Genomic DNA, 23,893 nt, shown 5'->3' on the forward strand with positions numbered 1-23,893 from the left:
CTATGCATGCCTCGCCCCTCTTATGTATTCATACCCCGAGGGTACTCCAAACAAATAAAATACGTATGTATGCCGTTGAAGTGCTTTTGAAAGTCTAATCTTCGATTCGACACCGCGTCACGTAGCACGCTTTCTAGCGCTTTCTTTCCATAAGGACCGCTCTTCGAGTACGCACTGTTCGCGCTCCTCATAACCTAGAGTTGACACACAGTGGCTCTTGTTAATGTCTGTATTCTTCGCCCCGGCTACATCACGGCCCGCGGGCAAAGAGCTTCGCAAAAGCGGCAGTTAAGTACCGCAAACTGAGTGTCCAAGGTCACTCGCCCGTTCTGTTTTACGAGTGTTTTATACGCACTACAATGGCGTTCTCAAGTAAAACTTTAGTAGGACGTTCTGGCGGGCTAGTTGCTTCATAGCTTTAGACGTTTCTTTGCGCTGTTATCAGAAACGCCTCAAGTAAAACGTTTAGCGCAAGTTAAACGTTAAACCACTCTCGTCGGGCGACTTTAAAATTTGCCCACGAGTAAAATAATGAACCCTTTGGTAGAGCGCTTCGCGCGACGTGCACCGGGAGTTCTCCTCGCAAAGGCCATCGTGCAGCGCGTAGTCACTGATTACCTGGACGTCGGAGTGGCTGTCGAGGAACAAGCCCGGCGGATGCGCGACCGTGGTCGGCACGAAGCGGTGGCGCACCACGACGAAGGCGCCCGCCGGTTCGTGCGACTCGTTCGGCGACAGCTCCTTGCGCGCCAGCCGGATGGCGCTCACCTGCGCCGGTGTGCACGCCGTTCGAGGTAGCCATTTTTTTTTTGTGCGGCGGGAGAGGTGAAGCCACGTTCCTTTTAACAGATCGACGAACATACCGCTGGTTGGTGCACGTTCACTGTTGTTCCGCCATGCACACCGACGGGGACAAGATGAACACTGACTGGGAACGAAGACACGAACTGACGCGAACAAGGGCGCTTCTTCGTGTCAGCTTGTCTTTTCGTTCCCAGTCAGTGTCCATCTTGTCCCCGTCAGTGTGCATGGCGGAACAACAGTGCAACTATCTAAAATATAGTGAACTCCGGCCCTGCGATCGTTCAGCCATACTGTAGGAATGATTTAGTATAGCAAGCGCATCAGACTAATTTCTGTGACTCGAGACGAGTTCCTGTGGTTTTATCTTCCTTCACTGCATAAAGTTGCAAGCAATCACATTTTTCTGTGCACATGCATAATCACTGCAAATTGTTCAATTTTGAACGCAATATTGTGTTGAATGTGATCAAATCGAAAGTCACAAATCATTCCCATGCTGGCCGAGTCGCCATGCATTTCCCTCAAGTATTCTTGCAAGAGGCGCAGGAAAGTGTCGATCGCTGGATATTCGATTGTGCTGCTGGAAAGTTGCAAAAGGCTGCCGCAATTTTTCAAAAAATCGTTTAACAATGAATCGAAGCAACCGACTTGTCATAGTAATTTTCTAGTGCAGGAAAAGTACACAGGAATGATAGAAACGGAGTAGTCCTGTGTACCTTATATGTGCGCAAGAAAAAGATTACTATGGTTCACCTATACATGCCCAAACATACGCTCTTTCACGATATGTCACTATCGTCCACAATGATAAACTTGCAATTGATTCGATCGGCAGGAAATGCAGTCATCGTGCAGAGACGCGCTGTGTTGAGCGCCGAAGTTCGCTTAAAGCGCTAACGCCGCAATGTGCATTCCCCAACTCGGAAAGCGCAAGTGCCGGAGAGAGGCGGTTTCTGGTCTCCGTACCACAATTTCAGCCTTTAGTGTGGAATTATGAAAACCGCTCATTGGCTCTCGACTAGCAAGAAAATCTTGTGGCTCTTTCCGTGTCTATACGGCATTTTAGTCCTTTTGAAAGACACATCGACCCACCATGTTGGACGCTCTTACCTCGCGGTTTCGGACTTCAAGGAACTGTCCCTCACTGACGCCGTCTCGGTAGAAGATGATGCGCTCCGGCTTGTGCTTCGTGGCGCCGAAGAAGGCCTTGAGCATGTCCTTCATCATCTCCTTGAGATCCTTGATGATCTCGACTCGCGCCTTGGCATCGGCATGCTCCATCTGGATGCGGACGGCGGCGTGGAACTTGGACGGCATCGAGTCGAGTCTGCCGACGCAGGCGGCGATCGAGGGCCGGATCTTGTCGCCGGGCGATGGGTGAGACACGTCGGCGCCGATGGTGACCACGGGCTTCTGGAACAGCGCGGGCTTCTCTTGCGCCAGCAGGCTGTTGTTGGTGCCGCCCATCCTGGCGTTGATCTTCTGGCACAGGTTCTGCACGAGCGCCGCGTTGCGCTTCTTGACTACGCTGTTGTCCAGCAAGCACTGAGTGCGCAGCCCGAGCTCGGTCTCGGCGTAGCTTGTCTCGGCGATCACGACGACGACCATCCGGAGCTTGCTGCGCTTGTGCTGCTCGCCAAGGATGGAGCGGATGGAGCGCCGGTTGTGGTCGGGCGCGGAGATCTCGAGCGGCTGGTCGATGCGCATGCCCAGTTCCAGGCCGATGCGCATGAGCACCTTGACGAAGTTGTCGAGGTGGTCGCGCTGCGCGAACCGGCTCAGGCTGACCAACGTCCAGCGGTCCATGGTGGCTGGCTTGTAGAAGTGCTGGCCACGAAGCTCCCACGTGCCCTCGCGCGGCTCGCTGGGGGAGTCGTTCTCGAGCACCAGCGAGGGAGGCTCGAGCACTCGACCCTTGAGCTGCGTTGGATCGGTGCTGATCTTGACGTCGAATTCGCGCAGGTAATTCTCGGTGCTGTTCACCAGATCGCGCTCGGAGTGGCGGATTTCCTGCGAGTCAAAACAAAACTACGATGAGGCAGGAAAGCAAAAACGTATCCGGGCGAACTTGCACTCGGCGATGGGAACAGTGACGGGTACGGCCAACAGCTTCGCTCTCATGCAGCTAACAGTCTGGCCTTTGTACACAGAGTTCTTACTTTCTTAAGAGGCATATGAACAGCCGTCAGCTTATTTGTGTTTAGTTCGCACAAATTGGGAATTTCAGCTGTCTCAAGCTGCATACTAATGCGATAGGTATGCGGGTTGCTTCTACAAATTGACTAAGGAATATTTAAAATTAGCCGCTTTGAAATAAAAGGGCGGTTACTTCACAGACATGCAGTCAGTGGTGACGACCGTGAGGTGACGGGTGATACGTGGTAATTAGTCGCTAATTAGCAAAATATCGTAAAATGACTTTTATGCTTTTAGTTTCAGCGGGCTCATTGTAATTGGCAAATTGAAACAAGCTGTCCCTACAAGCCATTATCAACTTTTGGATCTAGAAAAATGCGATTACCCGCGGAATCGGGGCACAACGAATTCAGCGCGCGAAACAGAAACTGGGAGGCTAAAACGAGCGCAAAGCAGCAGAGGCAACGTTCTGCTCACGTCACCCAGCAGCGGGCAGCCAACGTTCTGGCTGCCCGCTGCTGGCTAACGTGACGAATTTCGTCGTGCCACAATTCAGCGGGTAATCGCATTTTTCTAGATCCAAAAGTTGATGATGGCTTCTACGGAGAGCTCGTTTCAATTTCCCAACTACGATGAGCCCGCTGAAACTAAAAGCATAAAAGTAAATTTATGATATTTTGTTAATTAGCGGCTAATTACAACGTATCACCCGTCATCTGTCGGTCACTACCACTGACGGCATGTCTCCGAAAGAACCGTCCTTTTATTTCAAAGCGGCTATTTGTATATATTGCGCAAAGTCTTCGTCCCGAACGCAGTTTTTGACAATTAATTCTCGGATATGTTAGGACTGATTTCTGTATTCCCCCCCCCCCCCTCATTATGTCTTTCGTTCGCGGAATGTTGCGATGTGGAAAACAAAAATACCTGGAAGCGCTTGGCAGGCCGCTTGGCCGTGCGCTCGATCATCTCGGCGGTGTGGTTCTCGTCGAGCTTCTTGCGGCCGTGCTCGAAGAGCTCGCGCACCTCGAGCGGAATGTGGACCGGGTGCTCGACGCTTCCGCTCTGCACGCAGGGAAAGCGCGGGTACGCGAGGCGGCTGTAGCGTTTCTCGAAGTACTCGGCCACGGAAGTTCTCTTCCCGTCCTCGTCGAAGAAGATCTCCTTGGCCGACTCCTTGGTGACGCGCACAACCGTGTACTTGCGCGGGCAGGGCAGGTGCGTGACCTTCACGCGCAGCCCCTTGTTGAGCCGCGCGTGGTGGAAGTCGCGAAGCGTGTTGAAGTCGGCGGGCGCCATCTCGCGCCGGCTATCGCCGAAGATCTTGCGCATCAGCGGAAGGGCCTCGTAGAAGGCGGTCGCCGACGCATCCGCCTTCAGCACGGGCTTCGACCAGGCCGGCCGCGCGCTCGCGTCGTAGCCGCCGCCGTTCGGCTCGTGCGGCGGCGGTGCCCCCAAGGAGAGCCCGACGGGCGTCGGCTCCATCGACGGTCCGTGGCGCAAGACGATGTCGATCGCTAGCTGCAGCAGCTCCTGGGGTGCGCTATTGACGCGATTAAGGTAGACTGCGTGCAGGGCGCCCAAGTTGACAGCGGCCGCGTGCTGGACCCTGACGAGGAACTTCTGCATCCTCTGGTCCCCGTTTAGTTCAACGGAGAAGGTCCGCTCGCGGAAGTTGAGCTGGCGTCGCGTGTACAGGTTCTTGCGGCCATCGAAAGCCGGGATGCAGTTGGAGAGGCCGTGTCGGTACTTCCCGACGAGCAGCTCGGTTACTAGGCGCCTGACCTTGGTGCTGAGGCAGCGGTACCCCTGCTCGGGCACCTTGGCCCCCGCTGAGGTGTCGCAGTAGATCTCCACGTCGTAGTGAACCACGTTGCCGTCGGGGATCTCGATGCTGAAGTGGTTGGCGACCAACTGGATCGGCCGGCCAAGCTTTCCGTGTGCGGGTCGCCGATGAAAGTGCGAAGGAAGGGACCGTTCCATCTCCTGCGACACATTTATGCAAGTTTCACCAATCCGCTGAGCTAATAGAGCTTTACCTTGACCGTAAACGTAGTAATGTTACATACCGAACTGGTGGCGTAAGGCGGTCGGTACAGAGATAATGATTAACATAGTCCTTTTACGATTTTCCTTCGACGATCGAGAACACACGCAAAGCAACGTTTTAATGCATTGTAGTTGGACAAAGCGTCACATGTCTACCATTGTCGGTACTGGCATCCACGGTAACCCTTAGGCGGTAAAACTAATACTAAAACTGCGCAAGAATGGATATGTTACAAGACAAATCGTGCACGTTGCACATGACGTAGCGTCAGCTACGTAACCAGCCGCCGTCCTTTTGGCATTATTTTCACGCTAGCTTTCAAGCAATAGTTTTATTTGGCTTCTACAACAAGCTCATCCTGCAGTGCAAAGAAGCGTTCGCATGCAATAAATAAATTTAAAGAGAAAGTTTCGTTGACCTCGTGAGTAATGGCACAAGACAACCATCCCTGTCATGAAACGTCCTCCCCCTTGCGCATTTTCGCAGAACACATTTTTGCCGCTTCAAAACGAACTTTGTCGCGACCGCCGGTGGGAGGTCATCCTCGGCCCTCGGTCAAAGTATCATCCAAAAGGAGTGCCGACGTCCGGTGTGCTGTTTCCGTCACGTCGCGAAGGTGTACGATAGATGGCGCCGCAAGAACCATTCCCGCAGTACTTGAAGACACGTCGGGAAAGTTCCTCACTTGGTGTATTTCCTCCGCCACCGGGCAGCGCGGTACAGTGCGCGTCGCCCCAACTCGTAAGCCATTTTGTGCTATGTTCTTCGCAGTCAGGTGCAATGTGGTGGCCAGAATATGCGGCGTAAGCTAACTCGTATACAAGGCTGTTTGCTCTATATGTTACACGACCGGGCACTGCTTAATCATTAACATATTCAATATGTCGGTCTGTAGGTGTTTAACTTTGTTCTTACCGGGCACGTTGGAATAAACAGGCTAGCAGTCTTCATGTAACACCGTAGATGGCTTAAGCCGTACAATATTCTATAGTCGGTGACAAACGAAGAATTACAAACAAGCCCCGCCAACAAAACCGCAGCGGAGCTGCTTTTCCCCTGTGAAAGAGAGCCGAGCCAGAGGGACTCCGCGGCGCTCACAGCTTAGCAACTTTGCTCTGCTAATGTAAGTACCATACTAAATGAAATGTAAAAGGTCGTTATTGAAAGCTGAATTAGCGTATTTGGTTGAGCGCTGATGTCAGGATCGCCCACAAAATTTGCCAAAACGGTGAAGACGTTTTAACTAGTAAAAAAAGAAAAGAAATGAAGACTGTCTGTACTGAGAAGACGTTCTAGACTGGTAAAAAGCGCAGGAAGTAACGGAAATGAACGAACATCATTAACTGGCGCATTAATGCATATTGCGTTGGAATTCGACAGCCTACATATAATTTTTTTTATTAGGTTGCCACCTTCTATAGGTGCCTTATATGCAGAACTTGGAGATGAGCACCTTAAATGTCTCCAAATACTGTGGATTCGTTACGATGTTTACGAGAGTATTGCAAAGGTTCTCACATATTTGTGATGTATTTAAAAGTCATGTATAATACATAAATTTTGTAATCTTTAGATGTAATATTATATGCAATTCACAGAAGTGTGACATCGGTTTCCATTGATGAGAAAATTGTCAACTTCGTAGTTTCGTTTTCTGAAAATTTTTGCGATAGTCAAAAATTCTTATTAATTTGATGACCTAGATCAAAAATCCGCTTCCAAGAGTCCCTAGATTTTACCTTGCGTTGCCGAGAAAAACTATTTCTCCTTTCCCACGCATTTAGATAGGATACCCCAAGCTAAAGCTTAATCTGGAGATAGTTTTCTTCAATAGACTTAGAAAACAGCAAAAAAAGAAATAGCACGAAACATTTGGAACGAACATACCCAATGTCGCCCGAAATATCGCTGCGCTTCTTTAATAAAAATTGTATTATGCGGTTTTATGTGCCAAAACTGCGATATGATTATGAGGCACGTCGTAGTGAGGAACTGCGGATTAATTCTGACCATCTGGGGTTCCTTAACGTGCATCTCAAGCTAAGTATACGAGCTTCTTTTTTGCATTTCGCCTCCCCGAAACGAGGCCGCCACGGTCGAGGTCGAACCCGCGACCTCGAGCTCAGTGGTACAATGTCATAGCCACTAGGTTGTCGCGGCGGGTTCCTGCCGTTATTAGCGATACGCTGTAACATAACGGAAGTACCCGGCGCACCAGGTACATTGCATATGCCGCGTTCCATCGTTTTGCAGGACTTGCCCCTATTCGCATCTCGTCGTTGGGTGACCGGGTCGAGGTGGTGACGTCAGCACCGGTGCGGGGTGGAGTCGCGGCCGGCGAGGCGGGGGCGGGCCGACGGAGCCGTCGCAGTGGCCGCGGCCGGTCGCCACAGGGCTCGGTGGGGGCATCGCAGCGGCGCCCGCCTGGGCCGCCGCCCACTGCTGAAGAGCCTGTGCGGACCGACTGCGCGCGGCGCCCGCCGCCGACGACAGCGCGGGAGGGGCCGCACCTGCGCCGGGCACAGCTGCGGATCACGAAAAGGAACGCGCTGATACTGGCGGAAGAGCTTGCTGTTGTCACCATCAGCCTGGTTACGCCCACTGCAGGGCAAAGGCCTCTCCCATACTTCTCCAACAACTCCGGTCATGTACTGATTGTGGCCATGTCGTCCCTGCAAACTTCTTAATCTCATCCGTCCACCTAACTTGCCGCCGCCCCCTGCTACGCTTCCCTTCCCTTGGAATCCAGTCCGTAACCCTTAATGACCATCGGTTAGCTTCCCTCCTCATTACATGTCCTGCCCATGCCCCCCAATTCTTTTTCTTGATTTCAACTAAGATGTCATTAACTCGCGTTTGTTCCCTCACCCAATCTGCTCTTTTCTTATCCCTTAACGTTACACCCCTCATTCTTCTTTCCATAGCTCATTGCGTCGTCTTCAATTTAAGTAGAACCCTTTTCGTAAGCCTCCAGGTTTCTGCCCCGTAGGTGAGTACTGGTAAGACACAGCTATTATACACTTTTCTCTTGAGGGATAATGGCAAGCTGCTGTTCATCATCTGAGAATGCCTGCCAAACGCACCCCAGCCCATTCTTATTCTTCTGATTATTTCATTCTCATTATCAGGATCCGCGGTCACTACCTGCCCTAAGTATATGTATTCCCTTACCACTTCCAGTGCCTCGCTACCTATTGTAAGTTGCTGTTCTCTTCCGAGACTGTTAAACATTACTTTAATTTTCTGCAGGTTAATTTTTAGACCCACTCTTCTGCTTTGCCTCTCCAGGTCAGTGAGCATGCATTGCAATTGGTCTCCTGAGTTACTAAGCAAGGCAATATCACCAGCGAATCGCAAGTTACTAAGGTATTCTCCATTAACTTGTATCCCCAATTCTTCCCAATCCAGGTCTCTGAATACCTCCTGTAAACACGCTGTGAATAGCATTGGAGAGATCGTATCTCCCTGTCTGACGCCTTTCTTTATTGGGATTTTGTTGCTTTCTTTATGGAGGACTACGGTGGCTGTGGAGCCGCTATATATATCTTTCAGTATCTTTACATATGGCTCATCTACACCCTGATTCCGTAATGCATCCATGACTGCTGAGGTTTCGAATGAATCAAACGCTTTCTCGTTATCAATGAAAGCTATATATAAGGGTTGGTTACATTCCGCACATTTCTCTATCACCTGATTGATAGTGTGAATATGGTCTATTGTTAAGTAGCCTTTACGGAATCCTGCCTGGTCCTTTGCTTGACATAAGTCTAAGGTGTTCCTGATTCTATTTGCGATTACCTTAGTAAATAGTTTGTAGACAACTGACAGTAAGCTGATCGGTCTATAATTTTTCAAGTATTTGGCGTCCCCTTTCTTATGGATTAGGATTAGGTTAACGTTCTTCCAAGATTCCGGTACGCTCGAGGGCATGAGGCATTGCTTATACAGGGTGGCCAGTTTCTCTAGAACAATCTGCCCACCATCCTTCAACAAATCTGCTGTTACCTGATCCTCCCCAGCTGCCTTCCCCCTTTGCATAGCTCCCAAGGCTTTCTTCACTTCTTCCGGCGTTACCTGTGGGATTTCGAATTCCTCTGGACTATTCTCTTCCATTATCGTCGTGGGTGCCACTGGTACTGTATAAATCTCTATAGAACTCCTCAGCCACTTGAACTATCTCATCCATATTAGTAATGATATTGCCGGCTTTGTCTCTTAACGCATACATCTGACTCCTGCCAATTCCTAGTTTCTTCTTCACTGCTTTTAGGCTTCCTCCGTTCCTGAGAGCATGTTCAATTCTATCCATATTATACTTCCTTATGTCAGCTGTCTTACGCTTGTTGATTAACTTCGAAAGTTCTGCCAGTTCTATCCTAACTGTAGGGTTAGAGGCTCTCATACATTGGCGTTTCTTGATCAGATCTTTCGTCTCCTGCGATAGCTTACTGGTATCCTGTCTAACGGAGTTACCACCGACTTCTATTGCACACTCCTTAATGATGCCCACAAGATTGTCGTTCATTGCTTCAACACTTGCTGGTGTGCTAGTTCTCAATTTGACTCGGTGAAATCTTAAGATCGCAAAATACACAAAGCGTCCTTTCTTGTGTGTCTGGGTAAGCTGCGAAAGCGCTCAAGTTCGGAACCAAGTTCCGCATTAAGGTTATTTCGCTGTCAGGATAATACAGTAATAGCCATATGCATTAAACTACCCCCAAAAAAGTTATGTCGGTGCAATGTACATGGACAGTGTGAAACGAAGGGTTCATGAATAGGAGTTCATTTCGCTGTCATGGTAGTACTGCAATAAGCTAGAGCTTCTAGATGAGCTAAATAGCAATTCATCTTGGTAAGAGCCTATAATTGCGCAAGAACACTCGCACGAACCTAATCTAACCTAACGAAGCAGCACTGAGCCATAGTCACTGGGCAACTGCAACGGGTCGAGGCAAGTGATCGTAGAAGATATTTACACTTTCAGTTACCTTGTACTTGTTTGCCAACTTTATTGATCTCTTCCTCCATTCTGTGTCCACGCTATTGAGGCACAGATAATTGTGCACTTTAGCCACTCATTTGTTTCATCCATGTTCCCGAGTATTTCTTCATAACTAATTTTGCTCTGCGCTTCCCAGACGTCAAAAGAGGCCTAACCCAGTCACCTTGCCCTGCCTCATTCGTGGTTTTATCATGCGCTCCCAAAGCCAACCGGCCTGCCGTTCTTTGGTTAACTTCCAACCCCGACAAGATATACGATCTTAAACAAAGAATAGCATTTTTGAACGTTAGTGCTCTCAGCATTACTCGTTTCCAGATTCCACGCACCACCTTATATTTATTGCGGCGCAACGTGCTCCATGTGGCGTTATTGCTGCGTTCCACTTCCCCTATATATTCAGGTTGACTTTCCTTCGTTTATGTATGCGCCGTGGTGTTTATATTGCTTGAGTATGACTATGACTTGCTGATGAATTGACACCACGCACTTACTCGTCTCTCCATTAAATATCATCATTCCCGATTTCTGTGCGCTAAACTTAAGGCTTAGATTTCTCGCTGCGTTGCCACGCATATTCGGAAGTATCCGTGAATATCTTGCATTGTCTGTTAGTAGCGCTACGTCGTTCGCGTACATCAGTATGGGGACCTTCTGTTGCACCATTTGTCCATTACGCATGTATGATAAATCAAACCACATTTTACTGCTTTCCAGTCGTCTTTCTATATGCCTTAACATAAAGCGTGAGCAACGATGGAGACAGAGGACATCCTTGCTTCAGTCCTTGGTGAATTTCTACCACTTCATTACAATTTCGGCCTTCCCAAACAATTTGTACTCTTGTCTATATTTCTCCCTCAGTAGCTTCACAAAATGGTCATCTCAAGCACCTTCGTGCTTGAGAATATTCCATACCAATTCCCTGCCTACGTTGTCGTAAGCTCCCTTAATATCTAAGAATGCTATCCATCAAGTTCTGTTCTGAGCTACTGAAATATCTATGCACTGAGTTTGTACAAACATATTATCCTCTAAGCGTCTGCCTGGTCTGAAGCCGTTCTGTAGTTCCCCAGTACATCATTTTTCTCCACTCACTTCGACAGTTCTAATTTTATGGTTTGCATTGTCATGCTATGCAGTGTGTTTCAAGCGAACACTTTCAAAATTTTGAATAGATACAGAGACCCGCGCCGTCCGAAGTAGGGAGACCTCCCCCCCCCCCTCTTATCTGCTCCCTGCCCTCGCCACTCTCCCGCCAGACCTTTGCGCGCAACGGAAGACGGCGCGCTCCGTCCCCGCTTTCTTCGCTTGCGTGCGCGAGATTCGCATGTTTTCATGTGGCTCACCCCCGCATGTTTTCACTTGCATACACAGCACACAGCGTGCGGCGATGATATTATCGCCCTTGGACTTCATACGGAATATCACGGCGATGGCATAAATGCGCCTGGAGTGTCTATCGCAATAAAAACGGAATATAACCGATGGAAAAACGTTGACGGTAGCGAGTTTCGAACCTACAACTCCATGCTCAGAGGCCGAGTGTCTTGCCCACTGGGCTGAATAGGCGCCTCCTAGATAGCAGGCCTGCAGCTGCACTCTGCTTTATGACATCATGCTACTTGGACCGAAATTTCCATTGCCAAGGCCGGCGTGGCGAAAGCGGTGACCAGAAAATCAGCGCAGCTTACTCTGGAGCGTCCCCATCAGATACTATGGAAGTCGGGCAAGGCAGCGTGACGTCACAGATCGAAGAGCACCAGCCTTGTGCGACCTAAAAGGCCTTCGCCAATTGTTTCAACGCGCTTGCTTGCCCGCGACGAGTTGATAACTCGAAGGACCGTCCAGCTGCGTTCAATTGCACATCTCCATCATATCATTACAGCTTGTTTCGCTCTCTCTCAATTGGACATTAATGCTTTCGCATTCACAACTCGTAAGAATTGCTTAGGTACCTGCTGTGGCAGAAGCCATGACCTCGGTTCCGCACGGTGCCTGTCATGTACTCTGGAACAGGACGACTGCTCACAGGTGCGTGTAGAGTCACGAAACTGCAGCCGGGTGTGGACGTCTTCCTGCGAAGCGAGAAATACACGAGAAAAAAAAAGGAAGAAATGTGGGACTGCAAGCGAAAAAAAAAACACGAAGAAAAATGTGGAAGGTGCGTCACGTGGTAATACCGAAAAGGAGGAATCGCGGCAAAAGCACCCAAGCGCCTAATGACAAGTGATAGTCACTTCGCGCGTGTACGGGTGGCGAAGATGACCACGACGACTAAGATTAATGATGGGTCAGCTTGTCTGCAATGCTCGTTATACAACAACCGCAAGCATGTTTCCCACACAGTCGTGTATCATGTGGTGAAGCTTTTTGTGGACGCTACGCGGAATAGCAGAACGATATGCACCCAAATCAATCTAGACTAATAGAATATTTTTGCAAAACTACTTTCGTCAATTTAGCCGTAACTAATTGATTATTATAAAAGAAAATGAAGATCACAGTTTCATTTCTTGAATTGAGAAAAAACAGCAGGCATCTTGTTTTAAGGGCTTGCCCATGCGTGGTTCCATGTCTTTTTGGGGGTGCACATTTTATTGACCCTTTGGGTGTCGTCGTCGTACGTGTACGGTGGAGGAAATAAATCTCACGTACGACAGGGACGACACGTTTAAAAAAAAAACGCGTTCTTTCCTTTTTCTTTTTTTTTTTTGATCGAAGTGCTGCATGGGGGGGGGGGGGGGGCGTCGCACTGGAGATGCTGCAACCTTCCGTGACTGTAGAGGGGAGTCCTCTACTGTCTACTGGCGCCGCCCTTGGGCCTTCGCTAAAACTGATATTTCGTTTCGCTCTGTCCCTGCTAAGTAGTTTCGGAGTTTCGCCTAGTATACTGCGTACTGACGTTTGCGCACTTTGTCGTGGGCATGCTCGCGCGTGTTTGTTTCTAGGTATATGGTCGGGAAAAGTGACCTCTGTGGCGCTTGTAAGGCCGTCGCTCCCCGGACTTTCTCGACCGTGGCTTCTTGACCGCTGCTGTCCTGCCGTATAGCTCGCACGCAGGACAGCACTGCCATATTTAATACGCTTATTGGTGTTTTCTGCGGAACTAATCAGTGATAAAGCAAATGATACCTAAAAATCCTCATTGCAATACATTTACGTCATCAAGAGTACAATGCCTTCAATAAAGGAAACTTCCCTACCCTTTTTGTGCCTGTTTTCCTAATCGTTAGGCAACAGTCGCCCGTGTGGTTCTATCGTGCCGACGCCAACTACCCGACATGAACCACCCGAGACTCATGATCGCCTCGTGTTGACATGACGACGATTGTCACGCTGTGTCACATGCCCACAACGAGTTTTGGCCAAGAAGCGGGGCGGTACATTTAAAATAAATGACAAGAAACGAAAACAAACGAGGAGCTGTCACACACTGCGTGTATTACGGCTGTGCGGGAGCACGCGCGCGCCAGTCTCCTGCACCATGCCTGCAGAGACGCGGGGGAATGGACGAATTCGTGGCATTTCACTAACCGCTTCGCAAAAGCTTCACTTCGCATAGATTGTCAAATTTGCGTTCGATCTGCCTATGTTTTTTTATTGCTCGAAACTTTACCTCCATATGGTGAGCCGCGTGGCTCCTCTGTAGGCGCGCGACTAGTCTGCTCACAGGGGGGCGTTCGCCCACCGGCGATACTGCCGCGCGCTATACGCACGAGCACAGGCGGAACGTCGTCTAGCGACCTAACAATTGGCAACTGCAAGTTTTTTTCGCTCGCTTTGTTTTTTGTTTTGGTTTTTTTTTTCTGTCGCGAGTACGCTCCACAGCACTGGTTTGCTTGGGGGCGCTCGCAATGGCATGCTTCGTCTTCGCAGTGGCCGCACCACCTGTAGGGCCGTATTCCCTAACGATCCACTTCATTTGCCCTTCGTCGTTTGTTCGCACGTTGCTAGGGGGTCGCCGTAGCGCCGTCTTTGCTAGGTTCGCACCCACGGAACGACACATCATAAAATTGAAGATGAAATAAAACGTTTCACAATTGGAGCCCTAGTGGTGTGGAAGCCATTTAAAGCACACACAAAGAAATAGTTCTGTGAATTTTATTACGTAAAAAAAATTATGCTGGCACTTTCACCTACTCAACAATAAACTATAAAATAAAATGACACATTTGAAAATTTCTGTCGATTTATTCTCACCTAAAAATTATGTGTTTGCTTTTTCTCGAAATAAGTCGCTCAGAAAAATTTAGTTCTGCAATAAAAAATAATGCGAGCCCGGGGTCACGCTTTTCCCGAAAAAGAAAATGGGACCATTTAGATGCAGCACACAAGCAGCAGCAAATTTGGAACGTAGAAGTATCACAAACAACACTGTTCTTAAGCACAGCAAAATTATCAGCAACTTTCCTGTTGCTAATACTGCCTGCTTGTTGAACTTGTCTGCACAGACCTGCTCGAAGCAATCGCCCTCCTTTCGCCGCCAGAAGACGGACAGTTCAGAGACCGACGAGCGGACGTTTCTCGCGAACAGATTAACTTTTCGTAGACCAGTCTAATTTCGTAAACTTTATGAAAAATTATGGAGAGTTGGCACGTATGAAATTTACATGAAAGAGCTCGACCAAGACCTCTTGACATTGAGGCGGATGCTGGGTGCCAATCTAAACAGCGCAACTCCCAAAAGTTCTTTTTAAATATTGATTCACTGGTAGTTTTGCTGTCTAAATTATGCACCACCCGCTTCATATCACCCAGAAATGTTATTTTCTTCAAATATATAGATACTCCTGGTGAATTTTCGCCGTCGCCGTGGTCTGCCGTATAAAGTTCAAATACCATAATGCAGCGCTACGCGCGCCATATGCTGTGGGTGCGGGGGAAAGAGGGCGAGCCGAGAATGATGGTGGCTTGATGCACGTCGTCTTCCCGCGCGTCCGATCCGTGATCCCGTGACCAAGAGCGCTAGAGATTTTTCTCGCTTTTTATTTGATCACTGTTAATCAGATCTTTGCAGGACTAGCACGAAGCTTTGAAGGAAATAATTACCAGTTTCTCAGAAAGGATGCTTCTCAGTTGGAAAATTTCTCCTGGTACTAGTATCGAACCCAGGACCATTGCCTGTCCGGGGCGGTCGCTCTACGACCTACGACCAGCTAGCCTGCCTTATGTCTTCCATCTGGTAAGGAAGACATTCGACAGTTTATACAAATGGTGCCGCGAGTACCAGATAAGACAAAATATGGGCTCAGCGGAAATAAAACGGTAGTGCCAGAACATTGTGTTGTGCAAAAGAAAAAGGAAGCGTTAGAAAGACAAGGTGATTCCTTGTTTCACGGTAACATGTTTCACAATGGCTTCGCGATAACTGGGGCAGAAAAAGCCGGGAAAGAAGGCGACAATAATGTCATTGCGCTGGCAGATGAGTCCAACGTTTGAAAACACGAAAGTGTTGGTCTCTAACGATTGGACCACGTGCATTTCATGGTAAGGTTCGAGCACAGAACGTTAAGAAAATTAAATGTGGCATAAAGCTAGGTTTTCTCACTCCATGCTAAACGGAGGCGAATGCATTGGCGGAAAGAACCATAGCAAAATGTCACAGTGTACACAGATTTCAAGGGCGGGTGGAAGTGCACCTTTAAAAAACAAGAATGTCGTCGTAGTTATGAACTATATTCAATACCTTAATGCTGCCATGCGGTTAGTAATGGTAGCGTTAGTAACATTACCAACAAAAAAAAGTTTACTTCTACTATAGTAGGATACAGCTTAAAAAAGCAGCAGTTGACAGCCAAGGCACACGGACGGCGCGGGGTTGTTACTCCACCAGCCAATCACAAACGCAAACAAAATCGTCGTTATGCGACCATTTAGAAATGGCGTCATACTTGATACCTCCGGAGCGTCTGCTATTCTTGAAGAGGCTTTTCATCGGCGGAAGCGATGAGGTTTGCAAGAACAGACATGGACAAAGTTTAGTAAAGCAATGAAGGTGGCTAGTTGGTGGACGTTCATGATTATATTGCGCTCAGTGTTACACTGACGATTTTAAGTGAACCACAGGACGTGGACGCACGTAGCAGAACGTAAACAGTATTAAACAGCTCGTAGTTCGCGCTACGTACGTCCACGTCCTGTCCTTCACTTAAAATCGTCAGTGTAACACTAAGCGCAATATAATCATGGATGGACAAAGTGTATGGAGTCTGAGCATTTCACTCTTCGAAAGTCCGCGGTACAGTTCATTTCACTGCTGACCCCGTTTTACCCATGAAACTTCACTTCCAACTGGAGTGAAACTTGACAATAAATAGTTGCAGTGAAGCAAGCGTTTTATTTCAGTTCAATAAACAATTAGACTTCCATTATAATAGACCAAGCAAAACGTACAAAATTATGCGCTTATTTTATTTTTATCGTTACCACCTTATTTAGGTAACAGGGAAAGCTTGGAAGTACGAACTATTTGCAGTCTCGCGGAGTAACAGTGGTTGGCGGTTATCTCTGGCGGTTATCTGGGGCTTCTCTGCAGAGCTGAGTTGTATCCGACTATAGTAGGGTTCAACTCCAAAACGTAGTTAACGCTGCTAACCAAAATGCACTATATTTCCAGTAATATATTGAGATAGGTAACACGGAAAAAAAATGAAATCGAGAACAGCATTATTTTCATCATATTTATTAACATTCACTTACGTAACGATCATAATTACCAACCAGGGAGTGTGTAAGGAGCTCTACATGTTTAGACGGAGGAGAAATAAGTCTCGCAAAATAAAATCATGTCTCGTCACCCCCGAGGAACATTTTTAATCTGTGAGAACACTACCCGTGAACAGTAAAGAGTGTCACCACATTCCAATCGCTTCTTGCGCGTGAAAATAAGGAATGTTTAAATGTGTTTGTCCTTGCGAAGGTCTGGCAGGCCGATGTCTTGTTCTGTGCCCTGTCAGTGATTGCATGTATACTGCGAATACTTGCCTTTCTTAAGCAGGAATAGCGTTTGAATTTTTCTTCTCAGCTACAGTGTTTGAATACTATGTGTTTTCATTAACTTACACGCGGGCTCGGAATCTGTTGAAACAATTTTACACCAAATTTTCCCCCTAAGACATTAGTGTTCTGTTTCATGTAGGGGTGCCAGATAGTCGCTGCATGCGTATTCAAGTTTAGGCCTTGCAATAGAGCAGTAAGCCAAAAGTTTGGTTTCTGGGAGGGTTTTCTTAATTTATGCCTGAGCATACAAAGCTTTTAACGCGAAGATTAATGCGAAAAACATTTTTCGCATTGTCAGACCAATTTTCTTTATCTAACCATCTAGATACCCCACCAAAACGGTGGGCCCATCTAAAAGATAGTACAGCGTAAAGATGCGGGCCGATGCCGAAGGTAGCGGAGTCTAAAATGAGGGTCGTTCACGTGGGCGTGTGCCACAGGGTCCTGTACCGCTCTTCGATGATCTTCTCTGAGGGCAACTTGGGCCCCTGGGGCCACTGAGTTTACGTGCCACTGGGCATGCGTTGCTCTCTCGAATGAACCTCTTCGGATCCAACTTGGGCCACTCGTGCCACTGGCTGCGAGCGCACTTGTTGGCGGCGCAGCCAGAAGGCGCAGCGTGTCCAGAGGAAAGCGCACGAGAGGAACCCGCGGGCTGCTCTACATCCATTATACGCGACGTGTTTCGGCTATTCGCATACGTAGATAGTCAACGTAGGTGAACCCTACCTGAATCTTTGTACGATTAAGTACGTCTAGAAATGCGCTTGTTTCGCCGAACGTTGTGTGTAATGGCACTATAACGTAAAACTATTCCGAACTTTTCTATTCCAATTCTGCAATCAGCCCATCGAGATTGGTCAAAAACATTTTTGCGCCACCCCCACTTCACTTGTCTGTCACGCGACGTCACGAAAACCGCGATAGCTTCCCATCTGATATGACATGTACACACTGATTATGCATAATTTGACCGAATAAAACGAAAATAGTTATTTTTGATTCGACGCCTTTTCGCAATTGGCCCTCAGCTATTTGTCAAAAGTATTCGGGCTGCACCCACTTACCCTGCCTCTCACGCGACGTCACAAACCGCAGAAACTTACCCCGTCAAAGTGACGTGTACGCATTAAAGATGCATTAATATGCCGAACAAAACTGAGTTTTCTTCTGAATAGCCGCAGTCTGCCCCGTTCCGAAAGGAATAAAAGATGGCTGCCGCCGATCTGTCAGGCACTGGCTCCTCGCACCTGCCGGAGAGCATGGGTTTATTTGCGTGTAATAAAACATTTTGCGTGGCCGTGTAACGTTTTCGAGCACATTCGGCACGTTTACGTCCTCGTTCTGCCAACTCTTCTTTGCTGAGGATCCGTATTAGAGTCATTCTTAAACTTCCGTTGCCTGCCGCTGCGATTGTCGACGAGCCACCACACGCTAAGAGAAAGCGGACCAATTGCACACGCCGGCACCACCCTCTTCATCCGGTTATCGATATTCAGTGCAGTGGCTCGGCCCCATCGAATCCCTCTCCACTTGAGCATGCTGCTCGCCTCTTGTGAGCCAATTAGATAAGGCAAGCCACGCAGTGCAGGCAATGTTATTCGTTTTTTCAAGCAAAGCAAAGTGACCTCCTATGAACGAGGCGAGCATTTGATTGGTTTTTTCAGACAACCCTGCGGGTGACCACCCGATGCTTGCGTCGGTGGTTACGCAAATTTGACGTCAAGAGATTGGAATAAAAAAATATATTGGAATAGTTTTACGTTATGCGGCCCCAGGACACTTCGGTTTTTCAACAAAAAGGGTCGAGATGCAGTAGTGTGCGTAAAAAGGTAAGGTATGTTTTTGCTTATTTTCTTCTAAATCGTTTTATTAGTGTTAAGCTCCATGTTACACTGACTCCCACATGTATAATGTTATAAGTGTAAGTAAACCTAGTCGTCGCGTCAATTTTTTTTTTACAATTTATGCTGACCCAACGCGTGCACGTTCGATGATCTATTAAACTGGTTAACTATATGGGTCATTCCATGCCAACTGTCATAACCGTGGCGCTCGACCAACATCCATTTCTCTAAAAAAATTACAAAGAATTCATGTATATAAACATTACTTCCGTAGTCTCTCTCCAAAATATTTTTGAGGGGGAAAAATATTTGCACCCGTGACAGCCATTTGAATTTCACGAAACGGCGGAAAAACCAGAGGCGAAACAAAAAATTTACCGCAAATCGACCGTTTCGCTCATTCTTTAGAACTTTGGGTTCTTGCGTTGTCTGAACATTTGATTTCATTAAAAAAACAGTTTTACAAAATATCCCTAACACCAAGGTAAAAGTGCTCAAATTATGGCGTTTCTGGGACATTTTTTCACACATATGGTCATGGAAGAAAAACCTGGAATTGGTTTCACGGAACTGTCCCAAAAAACGTACTGTTTTCTAAAAAATGTTCTTCCCCTCTGGGCTGCGCGCAAAATTTAAAATTAAAGCCTTAATGTTGTTTTTTCTTCACAAATGCTGTTTCGGCCTATGTTTAGACGTCGGCAACACAGTAAGGTGGTCCATGAAAAAAATAGGCAGAAAATATGATATAATTGAGAAGCATAACTATTTTGCCATGAAAAATTTTAATCGAAGTAATTTGCGTTTTTGACCGAGAAAAAACAATTTTTAAATGTGAGTTTCACCACTGCAATATTTTGATTCACGCTCCGGCTTCGCCTCATAGCATGTTGGCGGGAAATACAAACCAGGGTGGTGACGATGGTGATGTGCGCGGATAGGAATAAAAAGCCGTGATCACCAGAAGTTCGTAAGAATTTAAAGCATCAAGGTGTGCCCATTCAAGGTATCAGATCAACACTGCGCACTTGCGTGTTACTGGAAGCATACGGCCACCTTCGCGTGAAGTGTTAGAGCGAGCCATAAATCGCTTTCATGAGCTTGAGCTGAGAGCACCACTTGCACGACGCACGTTCAGTCACGGTGAGAACAGCGAAAAAGAGACGAATAAACTTGGTGAACATCGTTGATAGGTAGCTTTATGGTGCATATTTCACTAGTTCCTTGATATTACTAATATTCCAGCTACTTGGAGCCAGGTAGGCAGAGGTCGACAACGTTTTTATTGCGATAACAGTTATATAGGTCCTCCGTCAGCGTCGCCTTCAGGTTCCGGGGCGATAAAACCGTCGCCGCGCGCCGTTTGCTGAACGTGCGAGCGAAAGCGAGCCGGCGGTTCAGTCTCGCGTGCGCGAGCGAGGCACGCGGGGCCGGATGCGTGCTCTCTCGTGTCGCGCGCAAGGCAGGAGAGGAGGGGTGGGGGAGGAGGGGCGTTCTTCACCGGCGGCTGCTAGGTGCCTCGACGTCCTCCTCGCCCGCCGCTCCGTACAGAGTGGAGATAATCGCGGCGTCTACTACGGCGTTGGCCACGCGAATCGCGGACGCCGTAGGGACGCGTTTTAGGCGCTCCTGCGTCTTGAAAGCGATCGGCGGCGTGGCCAAGGCAAAGTTGTTTCTTTATTCTAGGGCCAAAGTGCGCGCCCGCGCCTGCCTCATCTTCAAAGCGATCTGCGATGTTTGCAGAGTGCGCGTAGTGCCGGTAGCCTCGTATGCGATGTGCCTTCGACGTTTCGTTCTCGTTGAAGCGAGAGATACATGAAGGTCAATTCGCTTGCTATTGCCGCGATTTATAACTGCAGAATTTTGACAGCGAGTTTCCGCGCTCATCGAGGGAAATGTGTTCATGTTTACCTGTGCGCGCGTGACACCGTGCTGGTTAATTTAGTTAAAACACCTTGGTGGGGTAGTTGGTTTGAATCCATGAGAACGTGTAAGCGCGACTGAACAAGGACGTAGAAAGAAGCAGACACACAAAGACAGCACTGTGTCTGTGTGTGTGTTTCTTCCTATGTCCTCGTTCAGTCACGCTTACACATGGTATCAGGGTTAATTTACTTAGTAAGCGAACGTTTACAAGTCTATACGGCCGCTAAAGCTACTATCCTTACTTCGTACGGCCATCCACTAATTTGCTATCGCAATTGGTGCTTCGCCTTTCGGGCGAAACTGCGACCTTTCGTTCAGTTTGTTAGGTGTCGACCACGCAGATGAAGGTTATCAGAAGTATTTGAGGAGTATAAAGCAAATAATTCCTTCCTTTCACAGAACCGTGCGAAGAACGCGGTGCCTGATTGCTTCTGAGATGGCGCCGTGAACTTGCCTTGTGTGTGGCGACGATGGAGGGCCGCCGGCAGGACGCAGACGGCGCGTTGGGTCTCTGCTCAGGGCGCGTACTGTCGCCAAGGGTTGGACGTCGACGGGGCGTCTGCGTGCGAAGCCACTTCACGTGTCCGGTCGCTGTTCTCGCCGTGCAAGTGTTCTAATGTGGACGCCTTCCGGGTGTCGTGCGGCCTCTTTTTCTTTCAAGCGAGTGCCACGTGTCCTCGCGCTGTCGAGCTCGTTCTCGTGCACCCGCGGCGGCGCGTGCTTCCAGGGTCGTTGATGTTTGTTGGTGATGGTGATATCGAACCAGGCGACACACCCGTTAAGACAGAATTGGCCAATAATGGAGTTTCGCAGGCCAAATGTATTAATTGAATGGACACTTCTTGCGGTATACCAGTTAACTGTATGGACACTCGAAGCGCTGTCTGCGCCGCCGTGCTGTCCAGCCATCGACGGAGCATTCGCAGCACTCTCCAGAGACACGATAGACGCGCACTGCGTCTGGCTGCAAAAATGGCAAAGCCAAATGAAGGCGTCTTCCCGCTCAGAAAATTTTGTTTGCAAAATGATGTAAGTTATCATTGATACCAACTCCAGACTTTCAGCATCTCGGTTTTTGCTGGAATAAACAGTGGTGTCCTTCTCGGCAAATGGAAGTTACATACATACACCAGACTACGCTGTCGCATCCCGCAATTGAATTTTTATTTACATAGAGCTGGTATGGGGGGGGGGGGGAGGGCGAGTCACCTCTATGCCACAATTGTAAGGAAATTGAATTAATACTTTTTATCATGTAGGCGATATTCACACGATAGAAAGATATTACTTGGAGCTCCACTCTGCAAAATACGAATATGGTTAAGTACACCAGCTATTACCATTTGGGGCCTCGACACTAGGATATAGTCACAGAAACGTTTGTTCCGCAGTATTTGATTATTTAACTGAAACAAAACGATGGCCCTGCTAATTATTATATATTTATTCTAGAAATTAAATCTGCATTCATTTCACCTAAATTGGGTTCTCTAAATTCTTTCCTCGATTGTACCCTCTCTTAACGTTCACTTTTAAGTTAGTCTGACTGCTGGCTTGCATACTAGTCTTCTTTTTATTTTTATTTTTTTACTTTGCGTTTATCGTCTTCAAATAAGAATTTTCTTTAGCTACTTCTTGCCGCCCGTTTCTTGGCGTATCCCCCTCAGTGAGTGCGAACCATGACAGGGGTTCATTATCATCGCTCAATGTCGGCTCTGCAGCCGAGACATATGGCGCGTTGTGCACACACGCAAGTGCTATGCGTTCCTATTGATGAGCTGTGTGCATGCACGCGTACCGCATCGCGGTGCGTGCAACGCATGGTCCGAGCGCAACGGACAGCACACTTCATGCCACAAACTCTGACAGGCGGCATTCTCGTACAAGAAATTTCGAGGGGTGCAGGGCAAGAGCCCGATGTGTCTTGTCTTACGGTATTCTTTACAACCAGTCGGACTAAAGCGTCACAGCCGACGGGTAAAACTTCCAAACACAAGATTGTTTGGCACAGTGTAAGTCAAACTTCGTTATAGCGAAATGGGACATAAAGAAATTATGGATATAACGAAGTAAGTAAAGTTACCCTTGAGATTCCGGTGGAGGCCGGTTCATATTGCACTACGTGTCATAATTATTGGATATAACAAAGAACTAATTTTGGATCCCTTTTTAACTTCGTTGAAAACGCCGCGCCCGCTACTTTCCTGTCGGGAATGCTATGACATGCTGATAACGCGCATGCCGTTCGTTACTGGAAAGTACCGGGTACGCAGCGTTAAAGAAAGGAAACGCATGAAGGCATATGACGATTATTGTTGTGTGGCAGATTTACACCCCAAAGGCTGCAAACTTTTTAGAGTGTGGCATATATACACCTCAAAGGCTGTAAACTTTTCTTAGGGTGTACGACCCAAAGGGTGTAATTTTGCTTAAGAGTGTACGTGTGTATACAGGCTAGACACTGGGCTCCGTTACGTACGTCCGTCATTGCGACACCCTTTGGAGTGTATATTTGCCACACAACGATAATCGTCATCTGTCTTGCCCGCATTTCCTTTCTTGAAAACGCTGCGCTTGTTACTTTCCTGTCGGGAATGCTATGTCATGCTGATAACGCGCATACCGTTCGTTACTGGAAAGTACCGGGCTCGCCGCGTTAAAGAAAGGAAATGCGGTGATGATGATGATAGCAACTTTATTGTACCGCCGGATAAGGAGGCCCCCGGCACACCATAGAGTGGCAGAGATACACTCCAAAGGGTGCAAACTTTTCTTAGAATGTGTATATTATAGAGTGTAGAGTCTGTACCATGCTGGGCGCCTTCAAAGGCAGCCACTACCTATTATAGTGCTTTCAAGTGTTGTCAAGTGGACACCCGAAGCGGGAAAACCTTAACACTTTATCAGCACCGTAGCGCAGGTAAGACTTTAGTTTTCAGCTCACTTCGGCGCTTCTGAAATAGCCGACACGGCCGCTGTGTCATGCCTCATATTACGCCACGTCGATGGCAGCGCCAGCTTTTCCAGTAGTGGAGCTCGCCTCCACGTTCAATCATCGTTCATAGAAATGGAAGTGAGTCTGTTATGGCAGGTCTCGGCAAAAGATGTCAGGAATTCTTGAATTCAATA

General features: G+C 48.0%; 1 protein-coding gene across 6 annotated transcripts in view; it reads right to left on the bottom strand.

The window, feature by feature from the left end:
• The window catches only part of LOC142589552 (protein argonaute-4-like), a 28,077-nt gene extending 6,363 nt beyond the window's left edge, over positions 1-21,714 (bottom strand). Inside the window, exons 1-6 of one of the 6 annotated variants that reach the window (XM_075701001.1) lie at positions 21,219-21,714; positions 11,951-12,070; positions 7,251-7,500; positions 3,868-4,926; positions 1,915-2,814; positions 619-768 (exon numbers count right to left, since the gene is read on the bottom strand). In XM_075701001.1, coding sequence (XP_075557116.1) covers positions 619-768; positions 1,915-2,814; positions 3,868-4,926; positions 7,251-7,500; positions 11,951-11,997 — 2,406 coding nt within the window. In that variant the 5' untranslated portion in view covers positions 11,998-12,070; positions 21,219-21,714. Of the gene's footprint in view, positions 1-618; positions 769-1,914; positions 2,815-3,867; positions 4,927-7,250; positions 7,516-11,950; positions 12,071-21,214 lie in introns of all 6 variants that reach the window. The other 5 variants (XM_075700999.1, XM_075701000.1, XM_075701002.1 and 2 more) reach the window with 5 other exon arrangements.
• Positions 21,715-23,893: the final 2,179 nt, after the last annotated feature.

The sequence above is a fragment of the Dermacentor variabilis genome, chromosome 8 (genome assembly GCF_050947875.1).
Source record: "Dermacentor variabilis isolate Ectoservices chromosome 8, ASM5094787v1, whole genome shotgun sequence".
Lineage (NCBI taxonomy): Eukaryota > Metazoa > Arthropoda > Arachnida > Ixodida > Ixodidae > Dermacentor > Dermacentor variabilis.